General features: G+C 45.5%; 1 protein-coding gene and 1 long non-coding RNA gene across 2 annotated transcripts in view; one reads left to right on the forward strand and one right to left on the reverse strand.

Annotated features, from left to right (window-relative positions):
- Positions 1-21,258, forward strand: part of LOC149984078 (uncharacterized) — a 466,287-nt gene that overhangs the window by 368,582 nt on the left and 76,447 nt on the right. The gene's annotated exons all lie outside the window — the stretch shown is intronic.
- The window catches only part of LOC110521035 (glutamate receptor ionotropic, kainate 2), a 184,682-nt gene that overhangs the window by 115,250 nt on the left and 48,174 nt on the right, over positions 1-21,258 (reverse strand). Inside the window, exon 6 of the mRNA XM_090233397.1 lies at positions 13,917-14,090. Coding sequence (XP_090089523.1) covers positions 13,917-14,090 — 174 coding nt within the window. The remainder of the gene's footprint in view (positions 1-13,916; positions 14,091-21,258) is intronic.

Consider the following 21,258-nt stretch of genomic DNA (forward strand, 5'->3'; position numbering starts at 1 on the left):
TGTCTTGCAGGAGGGCAGAACAGATGTTTCCACCTTGTCGGCTTGGGGATACAAACCAGCGACATTTCGGTTACTGGTCCAACGCTCTTAACCGCTAAGGCGAGAGGGATGGAAGAAGAAGATGGTCAGGACTGTCAGTGGGTGACTGTGTGCTTCTGAGCTGATAATGGCTCTAGACCAGTCGCTGTAGACCTAACACACACGACCACTCTTCTTTAAACAAGCAGGATGACTCTCCTCATATAGTCTTTTTGAGATGTGTGTGTCTGTGTGTGTGAAGCAAGGGGGATGCTTAGGTTTCTCTCTGATACTCTATTTTTTAACACCTTTTTGCTTTGACTAAGGTCTCTCTCGCTGTGTTCTCTGTCACACAAAGGTTATCTGGAGTGAGGTGCGTGTGCCGCCAATAACGTTGATGCTCTGCCAAGCCCAGCTGGCGGGCGCCCAGCATAGGGCAGAGTGTGTCTGCACTCTGTAGTCATTCGCTTTAAAAGGAGACACATCACAGGAACCGTAATGGCCGCAAAGAACCCCGCGAGTCCAGCTAAAAGATCTAAAGCACACATCACAGGAACCGTAATGGCCGCAAAGAACCCCGCCAGTCCAGCTAAAAGATCCAAAGCACACATCACAGGAACCGTGATGGCCGCAAAGAACCCCGCCAGTCCAGCTAAAAGATCCAAAGCACACATCACAGTCCGCAAAGCTGTCGCTTGTTTTCTAGCCTGACAGAGGGTGGGCTTGGTTCGGACTCAGATCAACCGAACGTGGGTTGCCATGGCAACGGGAGTGCTCCGTTACATTTCCCCATTCAGTAAACTGTTGCTGCATGAGGGCCCAAGGCCTTGCACGGAAGGATGGAGAGTATGGATGCCAGAATCTAGCCATGTTAGTTCCAGGGAGGGTAGGGTCTGTGCCAAGTCCTTCCCCGCCAGAGGACACCTCGTGCTGGGGGAACATCTCCCCCTGCTTGGCATTGAGTAGATGTAAAACCCAGTATATCCCATCTCCTCCTCTTCCTCCTCCGTCACCAAACGATGGTGGATTCATTTTCAATTTTTCTTCAGCAATACTTTGTCTGCAATCTACCTCCATATCAAACCTCCAGCTTGATTCAGGTTAACGCTGCTAATCAGAGCGTGACTGTGGCTGTAGCTGTGGATGCCATATAGAGCAGGTTCCTCCATCTCTCACTGTGTGGGTGGTTCTCCTTCCCTCCTTTTCCTCTGGTCCCAGCAGGGCTTGTTAATACTGGGAGGAGAGCTTGTTCTCCCCAGCTAGCGCCCTCCCTCCTGCCATCTGTGTTTACTGTACTGGAGGCACTGGATGAGGCGCTATAGCTGTAGTTTCTCTATACTCTGGTGGAACGCACACACAGTCACGAAAAGGAGAGATGTTTACTCTATCGTGTTGTGTCAATACGACATTTTTACAGTTATTGGCCAATGCAATGTATGTGTGTGCTAAATTTTACAGTTTTTATAGGTGTGGTGTGGCCAGGTGTGGTTTTATTGTAGTCATTTAGCCTGTTAAGCGTTTCACCTCGTTAGCATGGTGCACATGTCTGTGTTGTTTAGCTACACTGTGACTTTAGGGTCGAGAGCACTGAGGAACACGAACTGTCATGTACTGTCATGTTGTCTTGTCTCTGTCCTTTCCCTTCACCCTGTCTCCCTCTGCTGGTCGTGTTAGGTTACCTTTTCTCCCCCGCTTTCCCCCAGCTGTCCCTTGTCTCCTCTAACTACCCATTCACCCCGTTCCCCACCTGTTCCCTTTTTTCCCTCTGATTAGGTCCCTATATCTCTCTCTGTTTCTGCTCCTGTCCTTGTCGGATTCTTGTTTGTTTGTGTCATTCATGCCTGAACCAGACTGTCGTCATGTTTGCTGTAACCTTGTCCTGTCCTGTCGGAATCTGCCGGTCCATCTGAGCCTACCTATGTTTGGTAATTAAAGAAGCTCTGTTTAAGTTGATTCGCTTTTGGGTCCTCATTCACGCACCGTAACAGAAGAATCCGACCAAGAATGGACCCAGCGACTTCGGATCCTCTCCACTCAGCCGTCGAGATCCAGGGAGCGATGCTAGGCAGACACAAGCAGGAATTGTCTGCTGCTCGACATGCCGTTGAGACCCTGGCCACCCAAGTCTCCAACCTCACAGAACAGGTTCACCATCTCCGCCTCGATCCACCGGCCACTTCCAGGGCTTTCGAATCTCCGGAGCCCAGAATCAATAACCCGCCGTGTTACTCTGGGGAGCCCACTGAATGCCGCTCGTTCCTCACCCAGTGTGATATTGTGTTTTCTCTCCAGCCCAACACTTACTCCAGGAGCACTGCTCGTGTCGCCTACGTCATATCTCTCCTTATTGGACGGGCTCGTGAGTGGGGCACGGCAATCTGGGAGGCAAGGGCTGAGTGTACTAACCAGTATCAAGACTTTAAGGAGGAGATGATACGGGTTTTTGATCGATCTGTTTTTGGGGAGGAGGCTTCCAGGGCCCTGTCTTCCCTATGTCAAGGCAATCGATCCATAACAGACTACTCTATTGAGTTTCGCACTCTTGCTGTCTCCAGTGGCTGGAACGAGCCGGCCTTGCTCGCTCGTCTTCTGGAGGGTTTCCGCGCAGAGGTAAAGGATGAGATTCTCTCCCGGGAGGTTCCTTCCAGCGTGGATTCCTTGATTGAACTCGCTATTCGCATTGAGCGACGGGTTGATCTTCGTCACCGAGCTCGTGGAAAGGAGCTCGCGCTCTCCGTCGCCTCCCTCTCCGCATCACTACCATCTTCCTCTGCCGGCTCGGGTGCTGAGCCCATGCAGCTGGGAGGTATCCGCATCTCGACTGAGGAGAGGGAACGGAGAATCACCAACCGCCTCTGTCTCTATTGCGGTTCCGCTGGTCATTTTGTCACTTCATGTCCAGTAAAAGGCCAGAGCTCGTCAGTAAGCGGAGGGCTACTGGTGAGCGCTACTACTCCTGTCTCTCCTTCAAGATCCTGCACTACCTTGTCGGTCCATCTACGCTGGACCGGTTCGTCAGCTTCCTGCAGTGCCTTAATAGACTCTGGGGCGGAGGGCTGTTTTATGGACGAGACCTGGGCTCGGGAACATGACATTCCTCTCAGACAGTTAAAGGAGCCCACGGCCTTGTTCGCCCTGGATGGTAGTCCTCTCCCCAGGATTCAGCGTGAGACGCTACCTTTAACCCTCACTGTTTCTGGTAATCATAGTGAAACCATTTCTTTTTTAATTTTTCGTTCACCTTTTACACCTGTTGTTTTGGGCCATCCCTGGCTAGTTTGTCATAATCCTTCCATTAATTGGTCTAGTAATTCTATCCTCTCCTGGAACGTCTCTTGTCATGTGAAATGTTTAATGTCTGCTATCCCTCCTGTTTCCTCTGTCTCTTCTTCACAGGAGGAGCCTGGTGATTTGACAGGGGTGCCGGAGGAATATCACGATCTGCGCACGGTGTTCAGTCGGTCCAGGGCCACCTCTCTTCCTCCACACCGGTCGTATGATTGTAGTATTGATCTCCTTCCGGGAACCACCCCCCCCCCGGGGTAGACTATACTCTCTGTCGGCTCCCGAACGTAAGGCTCTCGAAGATTATTTGTCTGTAGCTCTTGACGCCGGTACCATAGTCCCCTCCTCCTCTCCCGCCGGAGCGGGGTTTTTTTTTGTCAAGAAGAAGGACGGGTCTCTGCGCCCCTGCATAGATTATCGAGGGCTGAATGACATAACAGTGAAGAATCGTTATCCGCTTCCTCTTATGTCTTCAGCCTTCGAGATCCTGCAGGGAGCCAGGTTTTTCACTAAGTTGGACCTTCGTAACGCTTACCATCTCGTGCGCATCAGGGAGGGGGACGAGTGGAAGACGGCGTTTAACACTCCGTTAGGGCACTTTGAATACCGGGTTCTTCCTTTCGGCCTCGCTAACGCTCCAGCTGTCTTTCAGGCATTAGTCAATGATGTCCTGAGAGACATGCTGAACATCTTTGTTTTCGTTTACCTTGACGATATCCTGATTTTTTCACCGTCACTCCAGATTCATGTTCAGCACGTTCGACGTGTCCTCCAGCGCCTTTTAGAGAATTGTCTTTTTGTGAAGGCTGAGAAGTGCACTTTTCATGCCTCCTCCGTCACATTTCTCGGTTCTGTTATTTCCGCTGAAGGCATTAAGATGGATCCCGCTAAGGTCCAAGCTGTCATTGATTGGCCCGTCCCTAAGTCACGCGTCGAGCTGCAGCGCTTTCTCGGCTTCGCGAACTTCTATCGTCGTTTCATCCGTAATTTCGGTCAGGTGGCAGCTCCTCTCACAGCCCTTACTTCTGTCAAGACGTGCTTTAAGTGGTCCGTTTCCGCCCAGGGAGCTTTTGATCTCCTCAAGAATCGTTTTACATCCGCTCCTATCCTTGTTACACCTGACGTCTCTAGACAGTTCGTTGTCGAGGTTGACGCGTCAGAGGTGGGAGTGGGAGCCATCCTTTCTCAGCGCTCCCTCTCTGACGACAAGGTCCACCCATGCGCGTATTTTTCTCATCGCCTGTCGCCGTCGGAACGTAACTATGATGTGGGTAACCGCGAACTGCTCGCCATCCGGTTAGCCCTAGGCGAATGGCGACAGTGGTTGGAGGGGGCGACCGTTCCTTTTGTCGTTTGGACTGACCATAGGAACCTTGAGTACATCCGTTCTGCCAAACGACTTAATGCGCGTCAGGCGCGTTGGGCGCTGTTTTTCGCTCGTTTCGAGTTCGTGATTTCTTATCGTCCGGGCTCTAAGAACACCAAGCCTGATGCTTTGTCTCGTCTCTTCAGTTCTTCAGTAGCCTCCACTGACCCCGAGGGGATTCTCCCTGAGGGGCGTGTTGTCGGGTTGACTGTCTGGGGAATTGAGAGGCAGGTAAAGCAAGCACTCACTCAAACTCCGTCGCCGCGCGCTTGTCCTAGGAACCTTCTTTTCGTTCCCGTTCCTACTCGTCTGGCCGTTCTTCAGTGGGCTCACTCTGCCAAGTTAGCCGGCCACCCTGGCGTTCGGGGTACGCTTGCTTCCATTCGCCAGCGTTTCTGGTGGCCCACCCGGGAGCATGACACGCGTCGTTTCGTGGCTGCTTGTTCGGTCTGCGCGCAGACTAAGTCCGGTAACTCTCCTCCTGCCGGCCGTCTCAGGCCGCTTCCTATTCCCTCTCGACCGTGGTCTCACATCGCCTTAGATTTTGTCACCGGACTGCCTTCGTCAGCGGGGAAGACTGTTATTCTTACGGTTGTCGATAGGTTCTCTAAGGCGGCTCATTTCATTCCCCTTGCTAAGCTTCCTTCTGCTAAAGAGACGGCACAAATCATCATCGAGAATGTTTTCAGAATTCATGGCCTTCCGTCAGACGTCGTTTCGGACAGAGGTCCGCAATTCACGTCTCAATTTTGGAGGGAGTTTTGCCGTTTGATTGGGGCTTCCGTCAGTCTCTCTTCCGGCTTTCACCCCCAGTCTAACGGTCAAGCAGAACGGGCCAATCAGACTATTGGTCGCATCTTACGCAGTCTTTCTTTTCGCAACCCTGCGTCTTGGTCAGAACAGCTCCCCTGGGCAGAATACGCCCACAACTCGCTTCCTTCGTCTGCGACCGGGCTATCTCCTTTTCAGAGTAGCCTCGGGTACCAGCCTCCGTTGTTCTCATCTCAGTTCGCCGAGTCCAGCGTCCCCTCCGCTCAGGCTTTTGTCCAACGTTGCGAGCGCACCTGGAAGAGGGTCAGGTCTGCACTTTGCCGTTATAGGGCGCAGACTGTGAGAGCTGCTAATAAGCGTAGAACTAAGAGCCCTAGGTATTGTCGCGGTCAGAGAGTTTGGCTCTCCACTCAGAACCTTCCCCTTAAGACGGCTTCTCGCAAGTTGACCCCGCGGTTCATTGGTCCATTCCGTATCTCTCAGGTCATTAATCCTGTCGCAGTGCGACTTCTTCTTCCGCGATATCTTCGTCGCGTCCACCCGGTCTTCCATGTCTCCTGTGTTAAGCCCGTTCTTCGCGCCCCCGCTCGTCTTCCCCCCCCCCCCCCCATCCTTGTCGAGGGCGCACCTATCTACAGGGTCCGTAAGATCTTGGACATGCGTCCTCGGGGCCGTGGTCATCAGTACCTAGTTGACTGGGAGGGGTACGGTCCTGAGGAGAGGAGTTGGGTTCCCTCTCGGGACGTGCTGGACCGTGCGCTGATTGATGATTTCCTCCGTTGCCGCCAGGTTTCCTCCTCGAGTGCGCCAGGAGGCGCTCGGTGAGTGGGGGGGTACTGTCATGTACTGTCATGTTGTCTTGTCTCTGTCCTTTCCCTTCACCCTGTCTCCCTCTGCTGGTCGTGTTAGGTTACCTTTTCTCCCCCGCTTTCCCCCAGCTGTCCCTTGTCTCCTCTAACTACCCATTCACCCCGTTCCCCACCTGTTCCCTTTTTTCCCTCTGATTAGGTCCCTATATCTCTCTCTGTTTCTGCTCCTGTCCTTGTCGGATTCTTGTTTGTTTGTGTCATTCATGCCTGAACCAGACTGTCGTCATGTTTGCTGTAACCTTGTCCTGTCCTGTCGGAATCTGCCGGTCCATCTGAGCCTACCTATGTTTGGTAATTAAAGAAGCTCTGTTTAAGTTGATTCGCTTTTGGGTCCTCATTCACGCACCGTAACACGAACAGTTGCTGTAGGATGAAGTATACACACATATACAGTACAAACACACACGCATATACAGGCACACACGCACATTCACCAACACATACCTGCATTCATAAACACACACAAACACCCACCCAAAACACACAAGTTGGTTTAATTCATATCCCTACCTGCATGCATGTGCACGCACAAATGCACACGGACACACACATGCCCACGCACACACACGAGTTGGTGTAATTATGATCCCTGCTCTTATTATGCATTCAGACATGTCATAAATATCAAAACATGACAATCTGCCAAACAAAGTGTGTGTGTATGCTCTAATTTGCTTTTGTGTGTGGGCTTCTTGTCCTGGCTGAGGGAAACACACACAGTATACACACAGTTTATTATACAGAGTTTATTCACACACTGTTGGACTAACCCAGAGAACTCAGCATTCATGTGATTATACAGTATACACTGCATCAATTCAGGGGCCAGTACAGTGAGCCAAACACTGCATGCATATCTGCATGTTTTACTGAGACTGAAACAGAATGAGGAGGACGTCTATAGTCAGTCTATCAATCAGCCATGACACCAGAAGGTGACTCTGGGATGGTGTTGTCCTGGCAACCATCTGCTACAAAACTGGTCACTGGATATAGAGAAGCGTTAGGGAGGCTTGACGCTCTGTATTCTGGAGATGGAACAAGACATGCTAGGGATACTTTGGAAGGTCATACAAGTTTGTTCTGTACATTTCCTTCGGTTCGTTCCTAATTTACTGATTCCCATCAAGATGACAGAAGGCTACTGGCCACACACTAGAAAGTGCTACTGATTTTAGAACACCTTTTCCAATCCTATTCTATTCCTATTTTTTTGGGGGGGGGGGGATCAAAATATGTAACACTGAAAGGATGTTATTTCCAAGGACCGAATAAAGAAAAAAATAGGTAGATGTTTATATTTTTGAAAGGTTTGGATTTGGGTTGGATAGAGAAGTATTGTTGTTGTGTCTTAAAAGTTGTGTGTATATTATGGTGTGTGATTACCATTACTGTGTGATCCTGCATATTGGCAAGAATTGTAAAAATAATTGCTGGAGAAAAAAAAAGAAACAAACTCTCTGTAGTCAGAAACAGTTAAGATTAGTATTACTGCAACATCATTGTTAAAAAAAAATATATATATATCTGAGAAATTAAGCTAAATGATCACGCCCAAACTGGCCATTTTAATTTATAGGATTCATATACTTTTTTCCAACAATGAGTAAGGAATCCACAGAAATGGTGAAAAGCCACGCGCGAACCCTCCAAACCAATTCCAACCAATGGTGGAAAAAGTACCTGTCACGCTCTGACCTTAGAGAGCCTTTCATTCTCTAATTTGGTTAGGTCGGGGTGTGACTAGGGTGGGTACTCTAGTTTTTGTATTTCTATGTTGGCCTGGTATGGTTCCCAATCAGAGGCAGCTGTCTACCGTTGTCTCTGATTGGGGATCATATTTAGGCAGCCTTTCCCCACTGGTTTTTGTGGGATCTTGTTTGTGTGTAGTTGCCTGTGAGCACTGCATGAGCGGTCCGGTTCGCTTGCTGTTTATGTGAGTTTCCAAATCACGCTGCATGTTGGTCTGAGTATATTTCCAGTTCGTGCGACGAGCAGTACCCTTCTTGTCTTCTAAAGATAACTTACAAGAAAATGACTCAAGTAAAAGTCACCCAGTAAAATACTAATGTACTTAAGTATCAAAAGTAAATCATTTAAAATGCCTTATATTAAGCAAATCAGACAACACAATTTTCTTTTTTATTTACAGATAGCCAGGGCCACAGTTAAATTTACAAACACAGGGCCACTGTTCAATTTACAAACAAAGCATTTGTTTTTAGTGAGTCTGCCAGATCAGAGGCAGTAAGGATGACCAGGGACGTTCTCTTGATAAGTGCATGAATTGGAGAATTTTCCTGTCCTGCTAAGCATTCAAAATGTAATGAGTACTTTTGGGTGTCAGGGAAAATGTATTGAGTAAAAAGTACATTATTTTCTTTAGAAATGTAGTGGAGTAAACGTAACAGTTGTCAAATATAAATAGTAAAGTAGAGATCAATGGCAACCAGTCATTCAGGGCTGTTTTGAGCCCCACATTTTTAGCAAAAAAAATATGTATATTTTTTTTTTTTTGGGGGGGGGGGGGCTTGCCTGTTTTGCATGTTATTTTGGCATTAATACGTGTCACATATCAATTCGCAAACAATGTAAAAAAATATATATATCATTGAATTATTAAAGCCGGATACAAACACGGTTTCTTTTTTTGTTTTCTTGAGTGAGGCAGCTCCAAAATGCAGGTGTTTCAGCCTAGCTCAGTGCTTTCTGTGGTGGTTGGGCGAGCCAGCAGAAAATAGGAGCTTCGCTCGGTGATTGGCTCAGTGTTCTGTCACTCATGGGGACACTACGTCATCACCATGTTTAAGTCCTTAGTAAGGACAGACATCCAAAATTGTAGCCCTTTGGGTCCTGCCATAGAGTTATATTACAAGTGCCCTTCCAAGAAGGCTCAAGGTCATTGGCCACAGATAAAATGACGTGTAATCACGTTATATGTACAGTAGCTTTGATTGGACTGATCATGTAAACATCTTACTTTCAATATCTTAGCTAGCAGTCATCATGAAACAAGTCGGCAATCTACTGGCAAATCCTTTTTACGACATTTTTTTTACTACATGATTCCATTTGTGTTATGTTATAGTTTTGACGTCTTCACTATTATTCCACAATGTAAAAATTTGTAAAAATAAAGAAAAACCTTGGAATGAGTAGCGGTGTCCAAACTTTTGACTGGTACTATAGGTGTTTGTTTTGTCCAGGTGGGAAAGGACACTGTGGAGTGCAATTGAAATTGCCTCATCTTTGGATCTGTTGGGGCGGTGGGTCTAGGGTTCCAGGTGAAAGCAATGATCACTTATTGATGTCCATCGTTAAATCAACTTCAATCAGTGTAGATCATCAACCAGACCCGGTCCATCACAGCAAATCTCTACCAGACCAGGCCCGCCTCAGCACAGCTCTGCCAGACCAGCCCATAACAGCATAGCAAACCAGACCCAGCACGCCTCAGCACAGTTCTATCAGACCTGGCCCATCACAGCACAGCTCTAATAGACCAGGCCCACTTCAACTCAGCCCAGCTCTACACAGCACCGACCACTACCCTGTTGAGGGTAGTGCACCACATGATGCAGTCTATACCATGTATCATTCTCATAATCAGCCCTCATATACTGAGAGTTTGTAGCTTCGCCACAGTGCTCTTCTCCCCACACTAGGTTTGGTTATCCTCCCTACTCTACTCCCATCCCCATGGCAGGCCTCGGACACTTCTGCCCCCAATGGCAGCCCTAACCCTGCAACAGAAACAACACCAAGGCCTCCTTTGCACACCCAGAATGGAGCATTGGCAGCCACTCCGGTCCCCTGCAGCAATCCCACTCCTTTGGCGGGAGCTTCATCCAGGTGGACTGAGCTCTGCCAACACTGCTCTCCCAGTTCCCGCCCCAGCATCCAGCAACTTGAGGGAGGTCTGTCAAATGCTCAGTCTGCTCTGCTCACACGCTGTCAGCTCACTCAACAAATAGCTGCAGATGACCCTACGCCTGTTAGCTCTAATGGGAATGAGCTGAATATCCCCTCTGACTTTAAATCTTGTAGGGAGGTTGGGCTAATGCACCTACATGTGCAAAGTATGATTTAAAAAACGGAGACTCGAAATTGAGCTCAAGTGCATCCTGTTTCCATTGATCATATTTGAGATGTTTGTACAACTTGATTGGATCCAGCAAAATCTGTCAGTTTAAGCTAGAGATAGTTTTAAAAAAATGGGCTAAGTCTCAATCGACCGCATCTACTTATGCTGGCCTTCCGCATCTGCCGTGGAAGGTGACCGATCTACAGCAGTGTATGTCAGACCACGAGACAGACCAAAAATCGGACTTCTCACAAAAACGTAGAGTGGGGCAAAAAAGCATTTGGTCAGCCACCAATTGTTAATCATAGGTACACTTCAACTGTGACAGACAAAATGAGAAGAAAAAAAAGACAGAAAATCACATTGTAGGAATTTTAATGAATTTATTTGCAAATTATGGTGGAAAATAAGTATTTGGTCACCTACAAACAAGCAAGATTTCTGGCTCTCACAGACCTGTAAAAACTTCTTTAAGAGGCTCCTCTGTCCTCCACTCGTTACCGGTATTAATGGCACCTGTTTAAACTTGTTATCAGTATAAAAGACACCTGTCCACAACCTCAAACAGTCACACTCCAAACTCCACTATGGCCAAGACCAAAGAGCTGTCAAAGGACACCAGAAACAAAATTGTAGACCTGCACCAGGCTGGGAAGACTGAATCTGCAATAGGTAAGCAGCTTGGTTTGAAGAAATCAACTTTGGGAGCAATTATTAGGAAATGGAAAACAAACAAGACCACTGATAATCTCCCTCGATCTGGGGCTCCACGCAAAATCTCACCCCGTGGGCTCAAAATGATCACAAGAACAGTGAACAAAAATCCCAGAACCACACGTGGGGACCTAGTGAATGACCTGCAGAGAGCTGGGACCAAAGTAACAAAGCCTACCATCAGTAACACACTACGCCGCCAGGGACTCAAATCTTGCAGTGCCAGACGTGTCCCCCTGCTTAAGCCAGTACATGTCCAGGCCCATCTGTAGTTTGCTAGAGAGCATTTGGATGATCCAGAAGAAGATTGGGAGAATGTCATATGGTCAGATGAAACGAAAATAAAACTTTTTGGTAAAAACTCAACTCGTCGTGTTTGGAGGACAAAGAATGCCGAGTTGTATCCAAAGAACACCCATGAAGCATGGGGGTGGAAACATCATGCTTTGGGGCTGTTTTTCTGCAAAGGGACCAGGACGACTGATCCGTGTAAAGGAAAGAATGAATGGGGCCATGTCTCGTGAGATTTTGAGTGAAAACCTCCTTCCATCAGCAAGGGCATTGAAGATGAAACGTGGCTGGGTCTTTCAGCATGACAATGATCCCAAACACACCGCCCGGGCAACGAAGGAGTGGCTTCGTAAGAAGCATTTCAAGGTCCTGGAGTGGCCTAGCCAGTCTCCAGATCTCAACCCCATAGAAAATCTTTGGAGGGAGTTGAAAGTCCGTGTTGCCCAGCAACAGCCCCAAAACATCACTGCTCTAGAGGAGATCTGCATGGAAGAATGGGCCAAAATACCAGCAACAGTGTAGACTTACAGAAAACGTTTGACCTCTGTCATTGCCAACAAAAGGGTATATAACAACGTATTGAGATAAACTGTTGTTATTGACCAAATACTTATTTTCCACCATAATTTGCAAATAATTTCATAAAAAATCCTACAATGTGATTCTGTCTTTTTTTCTCTCATTTTGTCTGTCATAGTTGAAGTGTACCTATGATGAAAATTACAGGCCTCTCATCTTTTTAAGTGGGAGAACTTGCACAATTGGTGGCTGACTAAATATTTTTTTCCCCCACTGTATGTAGTGTCCGAACGGTTTGGCTCGACGACCCCCATAAACGTCTTGGGACTCGTCTGAAGTCGGTACAGCCGATCTGTCAACTTCTGTCTGTAGCAGTTTGGGCTACACACTAATATGATCCCTCAGTGGAAAGGTGAGACTCTCTCGAACATGTTCGTTGTTTTGCTATAGGACAACCATGGAACTCACAAGACTTGTCTGAAGGTCCCCCGGTAACAGTTGAAATAATGTATGGAAATATATATGGAGACTGTTTAGAGTCAAAAATAAGGGGTTAAATACATGTAAAAAAATAAAATAAAACAAAGAATCCAGATCTTTCTTATCTCTCTCAGATATAAGAGACACTTCAGAACAAACTTTGTTTAGATTTTTGTTTCTCCATGTAGTGAATCTGTTATTCAATGCATTTGTATGGGCTAATAGTGCCCTATTTTTTGTTATTTCTCTGCTACATGTGGAAATTACCACAATGTTCCCACCCTCAATTGCTGAATATGTATTAGCAGCCTGCGTCAGCCTTCGAGAATGAACCTAAACAATACTTTTTGCTCTAGGATAGGAACTACTCTAACTAGGTGTGGCAACTTTAATCCTTGCATGCATGAATAACAGTGTGTTGTTTTATCTTGGGTATACGCCTAGGGGAATTTCTTTAGGGGTGGTATGCTTCCTTATGTGCCTATGGGTCTTTCTCTGGCAAGACATCAGAGCAGATTCCCGCATGAATGACCCGAATGAATGCAGTTAAATGTACTTTGGATAAGATTGAAAGGATACTTGTAGAGCCTACAGTGTCTTTGCTTTGAATAAGCACACAGTGTTTGACATGCATGTGCTCTAGTTTAGGGGTTGCAGCTTCCATGACAACAGAGAACTACAGTATGACATGATATCACATTGCACAACCATAAGTAAGCAAGATAAGGGTAAGACTAAAATTCCAGTTCACAAGCATACATTTCAGTTTCTGACACTGTGTTATTGCTTTCTGCTTCTGGATCTCTAAAGATTCACAATGGATCTACTGCCATCCTATACCCAGACAGAGGAAAGAGATACCAAACAGAAAAACACAGGCACACATCTCCCCAGGGACTTCATATCATGCTAGTGAAATTAAGTAATTGGCTGTTTCAGACAAATAAATACAGAGAAAAACCTTGAATGACCATGCCTGGGCTCCACTTCTTTTTTTCCACTTTCAAATTACCTCACCGTTGCTGGCTTTTTTTGGATGGCACCCCGGAAAAAAAAGTAGAGCCCATCATTACCGTCCAATTTGCTCTCTCTCTCTCTCCTTACACTGACAGATTGTCATATTTTGGCAGGGTTCCCAGCGGATAGAGGAGGCGAGTGAAGGAGTGCAGATAAACGTCCATTACCAGCCACATCGTCTCATTAGAGCGCATTTAGACCCAGGAGCTTCAGCCCCAAAGCTCCAGACGGGATTACTTCCCAACCTTGGTGCCCTCCCAGAGAGCCTCTCACCTGGACTAAAGCCCTGGCTATCCTGCCCTGTTACCCATAAAAGTAACTCTCTCCTTACATTGTCATATTTCACATTTCATATAAACTGACCATTCCATACACAATGGCTTTACAAAGTGTGTGTACTAGAAAAATCCCAGAAATGTAGCAATATAAGTTGATTAAGTACCGCAATAAACATGTTTGTGCATGCACAGCATAACAGAGCCATGAGCAGTTTGAACCGTACCGTCATGAATCCGTCCAGGAGGCCTGAGTCCGCTTTGGGTGGGGCTTGAAGGCGTTCCATGGACCACTTCTCAATGATCGATGACACCTGAGAGTTTTCAGTGTTTAGGATCCGGAAACCCGTCAGGTTGACTCCGCTGTACCGATACGGCTCCATATCCAAAGCAAAAAGATCCTAAAATAAAATAATAGCCCGATTCATGCTTGATACTTAATTATTATTTTTATATAAAGGACAAGTCAACAGTTTGGACACACCAACTCATTTCAGGATTTTTATTTGAACTATTTTTTATATTATAGAATAAGTCAAAATATATTTTATTTTGAGATTCTACAAAGTAGCCACCCTTTGCCTTGATGACAGCTTTGCACACTCTTGGCATTCTCTCAACCAGCTTCACGAGGTAGTCACCTGGAATGCATTTCAATTAACAGGTGTGCCTTGTTAAAAGTTAATTTGTGGAATTTCTTTCCTAATGCGTTTGAGCCAATCAGTTGTGTTGAGACAAGGTAGGGGTGGTATAAAGAAATAGCCCTATTTGGTAAAAGACCAAGTCCATATTATGGCAAGAACAGCTCAAATAAGCAAAACATAAATAAAAATCCACCATTACATTAAAACATGCATATCAGTCAATGCGGAAGATTTCAAGAAATGTTAAAGTTTCTTCAAGTTCAGTCGCAAAAAAACATCAAGCGCTATGATGAAACTGGTTCTCATGCAGTGGGGACCCGTCATTCAGAGCAGGTGGGGCAGAGCCACCCTTTGCCTTGATTACAACTTTGCACACTCTTGGCATTCTCTCAACCAGCTTCATGAGGAATGCAATACAAAAGTCTTGAAGGAGTTCCCACATATACTGAGCACTTCTGGGCTGCTTTTCCTTCACTCTGCGGTCCAACTCATCCCATCTCAATTGGGTTGAGGTCGGGTGATCGTGGAGGCCAGGTCATCTGATGCAGCACTCCATCACTCTCCTTCTTGGTCAAATAGACCTTACACAGCCTAGAGATGTGTTTTGGGTCATTGTCCTGTTGAAAAACAAACGATAGTCCCACTAAGCTCAAGCCAGATGGGATGTCGTGTCGCTGCAGAATGCTGTGGTAGCTATGCTGGTTAAGTGTGCCTTGAATTCTAAATAAATCACAGAAAGTGTCATCAGCAAGCACCCCCACACCATCACACCTCCTCCTCCATGCTCCCTGATGGGAACCACACATGTGGAGATCATCCGTTCACCTACTCTGTGTCTCACAAAGACATGGCGGTTGGAACCAAAAATCAGAGGTCCTCAACTGGCAGCTTCATTAAATAGTACCTGCAAGTTACAACGTCAACACTGAAGGAGCGACTCCGGGATGCTGGACTTCTAGGCAAAGTTCCTCTGTCCAGTGTCCATGTTCTTTTGCCCATGTAAATCTTTTATTTTTATTGGCCAGTGTGAGATATGGCTTTTTCTTTGCAAACTCATCCTTCATCCAGCATCCCGGAGTCGCCTCTTCACTGTTGACGTTGAGACTGGTGTTCTATTTAATTAAGCTGCCAATTGAGTACTTGTGTGGCATCTGTTTCTCAAACTAGACACTAATGTACCTGTCCTCTTGCTCATTTGTGCACTAGGGACTCCCACTCCTCTTTCTATTCTGGTTAGAGCCAGTTTGTAAAGTGAGTAGTACACAGCGTTGTATGAGATCTTCAGTTTCTTGTCAATTTATCGCATGGAATAGCCTTCATTTCTCAGAAAAAGAATGGACTGACGAGTTTCAGAAGAAAGTTATTTGTTTCTAGCCATTTTGAGCCTGTAGTCAAACACACAAATGCTAATGCTCCAGATACTCAACTAGTTTAAAGGACAGTTTTATTGCTTCTTTAATCATTAATTGCAAAAGGGTTTTCTAACGTCAATTAGCCTTTAAAAATTATAAACTTGGATTAGCTAACACAATGTGCCATTGGAACACAGGAGTGATGGAGGCTGATAATGGGCCTCTGTACACCTATGTAGATACTCCATTAAAAATCATCGGTTTCCAGCTACAATAGTCATTTACAACATTAACAATTGTAGTACTGATCAATTTTATGTTATTTAAATGGACAAAAAATTGGATTTTCTTTCAAAAAGAAGGATGTTTCTATGTGGCACCATACTTTGAACAGTGGTGTACATATTCAAACCAGAAGCCATGGATTAAAGGCAAAATCATCATCGAGCTAAAGGCTAGAGCTGCCGCTTTCAAGGAGCGGATTACATACTAAAAATGGAAACCCAGACGCGAGTTGCCCAGTGATGTGAGCCTACCAGATGAGCTAAATGCCTTTTATGCACACTTCGAGGCAAGCAACACTGAAGCATGCATGAGAGCACCAGTTGTTCTGGACGACTGTGTGATAACGCAAGACCTTTAAACAGGTCAACATTCATAAAGCCACGGGGCCAGACAGACGACCAGGACGTGTTCTCAAAGCATGCGCTGAGAAACTGGCAAGTGTCTTCACTTTTCAACCTCTCCCTGACCGAGTCTGTAATACCTAAATGTTTCAAGCATACCACTATAGCCCCTGTGCCCAAGGAAGCGAAGGTAACCTGCCTAAATGATCACTACCCCATAGCACTCACGTCAGTAGCCATTAACACTTTTTCCCCCTCAGGAGACTAAAAAGATTTGGCATGTGTCCCCAGATCCTCAAAAGGTTCTACAGCTACACCATCCTGACAGGTTGCATCATCGCCCGAGGTGGCAACTCCTCAGCATCTAACCGTAAGGTGCTACAGAGGTACATCACTGGGGCCAAGCTTCCTGCCATCCAGGACCTATATACTAGGCGGTGTCAGAGGAAAGCCAAAAACATTTTCAGAGACTCCAGTCACCCAAGTCAGATTGTTTTCTTTGCTACTGCACGGCAAGTGGTACCGGAGCGTCAAGTCTAGGACCAAAAGGCTCCTTAACAGTTTCTACCCCCAAGCCATAAGACTGCTGAACAATTAATCAAATGGTCATTGGACTATTTACATTGACCCCCCCTCTATTTGTTTTGTACACTGTTGCTACTCACTGTTTATTATCTATGCATAGTCACTTCACCCCTACCTAGGACTTACCTGTACCCCCGCACACTGACTTGGTACCCCTTTTTACTTCAGTTTCTTTGGTAAATATTTTCTTAACCCTCTCTTGAACTGCAGTTGGTTAAGGGCTTGTAAGTAAGCATTTCAAGGTAAGGTTGTATACGGCGCATGTGACAAAAAGTTTCCTTTGATTTGCTTTGAAGAAACTTCAAACTTTTGACATTTTCCAGATTGATTGTCCTTCATGTCTTAAAGTAATGATGGAGTGTCATTTCTCCTTGCTTATTTGAGCTGTTCCATAATATTGACTTGGTCTTTTACCAAATAGGGCTATTTTCTGTATACCACCCCTGCCTTGTGACAACAACTGATTGGCTGAAAGGCATTAAGGAAAGAAATTCCACAAATGAACTTTTAACAAGGCACACCTGTTAATTGAAATGCATTCCAGGTGACTACCATGGTTGAGAGAATGCCAAGAGTGTCCAAAGCTGTAATCAAGGCAAAGGGTAGCTACTTTGAAGAATCTCAAATGTAAAATATATTTTGATTTGTTAAACATTTTTTTGGTTACTCCATGATTCCATGTGTTTTGATGTCTTCACTATTATTCTACCATGTAGGACCCTGCAATGAGTAGGTGTGTCCAAACTTTTGACTGGTACTGTATATATAATATTTTTATTACACTCCAAATAGGAACTTATACAGACGAACAACAACTTACAGTCGCACACAAAGGCTACATCTCATCTGCCCACATCCGCGGGCTCACACCCCTATCTCTAATCCCAGAGGTAGCCTGACTGCCATTAGGTACCGAGATGAGATCCTCTGACCCCTTGTGAGACCATATGCTGGTGCGGTTGGCCCTGGGTTCCTCCTAATGCAAGACAATGCTAGACCTCATGTGGCTGGAGTGTGTCAGCAGTTCATGCAAGAGGAAGGCATTGATGCTATGGACTGGCCCGCCTGTTCCTCAGACCTGAATCCAATTGAGCACATCTGGGACATCATGTCTCGCTCCATCCACCAACGCCAACGTTGCACCACAGACTGTCCAGGAGTTGGCGGATGCTTTAGTCCAGGTCTGGGAGGAGATCCCTCAGGAGACCATCCGCCACCTCATCAGGAGCATGCCCAGGCGTTGTAGGGAGGTCATACAGGCACGTGGAGGCCACACACACTACTGAGCCTCATTTTTACTTGTTGTAAGGACATTACATCAAAGTTGGATCTGCCTGTAGTGTGGTTTTCCACTTTAATTTGAGTGTGACTCCAAATCCAGACCTCCATGGGTTGATAAATTTGATTTCCATTGATAATTTGTGTGATTTTGTTGTCAGCACATTCAACTATGTAAAGAAAAAAGTATTTAATAAGAATATTTCATTCATTCAGATCTAGGATGTGTTATTTTAGTGATATCTTTATTTTTTTGAGCAGTGTATTTTGGAGAACTCTCCCAATTTCTCTGCTCGGAAGAATTAATGGGAGTCTTCCTCCCACAACTGCTCTATCTATATCAGAACATCCCAGTATTCATACCTAAATCCTTTCATAAACAACTGGGCTCAATTATCAATCCTTTCATCTGGGATTATAAAACACACAGGATAGGTAAAAAACACCTATGTAAATCCAAGATGGAAGGAGGATTGTCTCTCCCAAATTTGATATTTTATTACTGGGCCGCTAACCTCCGCGCTGTTACGTTTCTGCTCGATGACGCACTTCCGTCATGCAGCTGGCTTAGTATGGAGCGTGAGGAGTGTCAACCCTTCTCTATTGGCGCTGTGATTCTGTCGCCTGTCAATCTGGAGATGTCACTTTATTGTAACAATCATATTATACATAGCACAGTCCGAATCTGGAAGCAAATTAAAGTCCACTTTGAGCTTAGACCAATGTCATTCATGCTCCCTGTCGCCAGGAATCCCTCCTTTGCCCCCTCTAACCTTGATAACACCTTTGAGCGATGGGGACAGTTGGGGATAAGTACCATAGTGGATTTATACATAGAAGGGACCTTTGCTTCCTTTGAGTTGCTGAGGGAAACTTATAATCTTCCCAGAAGTAATTTTTTCAGATACCTACAAATTAGAGACTACGTTAGAAAACACCTCCCAACATTTGGGAAACCTTCCATGTTTGATGGATGCATAAAAATATGCCCCGCCTCAGACAAACTGATATCGCGTCTGTGATGCGTTTCAATCTGTTAGCACACCTTCTACAGATGTCATTAAGGCAAAATGGGCGGAAGAACTAGGGACTGACATATCAGTGGCAGACTGGGAAGAGAGCTTGGAGTATATCCACACATGCTCCATTAATTCCAGACATCGTCTCATACAATTCAAGGTATTTGATCAAATCTGGCAGCCTTTCCTCTCTTACTTGGACGAGTCGGCGCTGTGAATTTGTACTTATTAACACACTCTCAATTGTAATATTTTAATCTACCTTTGGGCAGCATGTGCTGGCCCTGTCACCCGAGCAGTTGGGGGGGGGGGGGGGGGGGGGGGGGGATAGGGGGGAGACATCTACCCTCTTTCTTTCTACATGTCCTTGTTTTGTATGTCGTGTTTTGTAGTATTTGTTTTGTACCCAGAACTCTGGGTCTTGTTGTTCCTGTATGCTCTTTTATGTTTAGATAAGAATTGTATACCTGTCTTATACACCATTCTTGTGTGTGTTCAATAAAAAATATTTGAAACAGACTTAGGAAAATGTAAAACTTTCCTTTTTATTACATGAATTTTATTTGCCCATATATATATATATATATTTGTTTATTTCTTAAACTAAGCAAGTCTATAAAATAAGACTTTGTTCTTAACTATGACGGCCAAACCCAGACGACGCTGGGCCAATTGTGCGCCACCAGATGTGATACAGCCTAGATTTGAGATGCACTGTTTTAGACAGCTGCACCACTCGGGAGACCGAATGAAGTCTTATGACTGAGTATACATTTTTGAAGAAGGTAGCAATGAGGAATCGGCCCAAAAGCGGCCCTCTTTCGGGGGGCTGGAACTGATTGAATCGGCCCAGAATCGTGTGTCGTACTCGGCCCGGAAACAAAATGAATCACATCGGCCGTTTCCGTCTACCGGAAGTCAGCCAACTTTGCCGGCATCTTTCCAGAATCACCCCATAAGCGGCCCGATGTAAATTTAAATAAATATATTTAAAATTACTATATCGGGTAATTTTGTATACAACTATTGTACATTTTATGCATACAAATCATACCCATCCACAAAAAAACATTTTGTGTCAGAGGAAACACCGTACTCCTGGTGACCGTGTCAGAGTGCATGTACCTGGCCCGCCACAGGAGTCGCTACAGTGCTATGGGACAAGGACTTCCCGGCCGGCCAAACCCTCCCCTAACTCAGACAACGCTGGGCCAATTGTACGTCGCCTCACGGGTCTCCCGGGTGTGGCCGGCACGGATCTCGAACCAGCATCTGTAACGACGCAATTTGCACTACGATGCAGTATCAAAATACAAAAATACTACACAAAACTCTTAAAGAATTTTATTTAAATGTTAATTGTATTTTTTGATCACAGAAACAATGACAAAATATGGATAAAATAAATAATTAAACGTTATTTATATAAAGCAGCCCGTGTAATCATCTGCCAGAGAGTAGCCCCAATTGGCCCGAGCCCCAAGTAATACATTTGGGCCAGATAACTCACACCGGAATCGGCCCGAGCTCAATCCCTACATCCTAGCCATAAGTAATACCTCTGAAGGCGGCCCAGACTCGGGCTACATGAATCCGGCCAAGTCTGACTCTTAGCCGAGTTCCGACTCTCAGCCAGAACCGGCCCAGATCCACTGTGATAGCTGGGTCTTCAGGGGGAAATTGGTATTACCAAAAATAAATACAAAAACGTTGGGAGCTATGCCATTCTAAAGAGGTTTATTCTACCTGTAATATTCATGGAAAGATTATTCCATTTAATTAGATCTGCTTTCGTATTGTTGAGTAATGGACAAAAATTATTATATATTTGTTGTTTTCATATTTTTTGTGTTCCCTTAAAGGGTATCTGTAGATCGTGAGTTAATCTTTTTCTTTTTCATATTGCCATTATGATTAAAAACATTTCACGTAAATTGTTTGTCCTGAGATTTGAGTATTCTGAAAATATTTTGAGCAAAGTGGGCATTGAGTTTTCAAAATTGGTCAGGTATATCAAGAGATCGTCTGCAAATAAGTTGAGTTTATATTCATGTTTACCGAAACC

This window comes from Oncorhynchus mykiss, chromosome 4 (genome assembly GCF_057628025.1).
Source record: "Oncorhynchus mykiss isolate SJ-2025 chromosome 4, ASM5762802v1, whole genome shotgun sequence".
Lineage (NCBI taxonomy): Eukaryota > Metazoa > Chordata > Actinopteri > Salmoniformes > Salmonidae > Oncorhynchus > Oncorhynchus mykiss.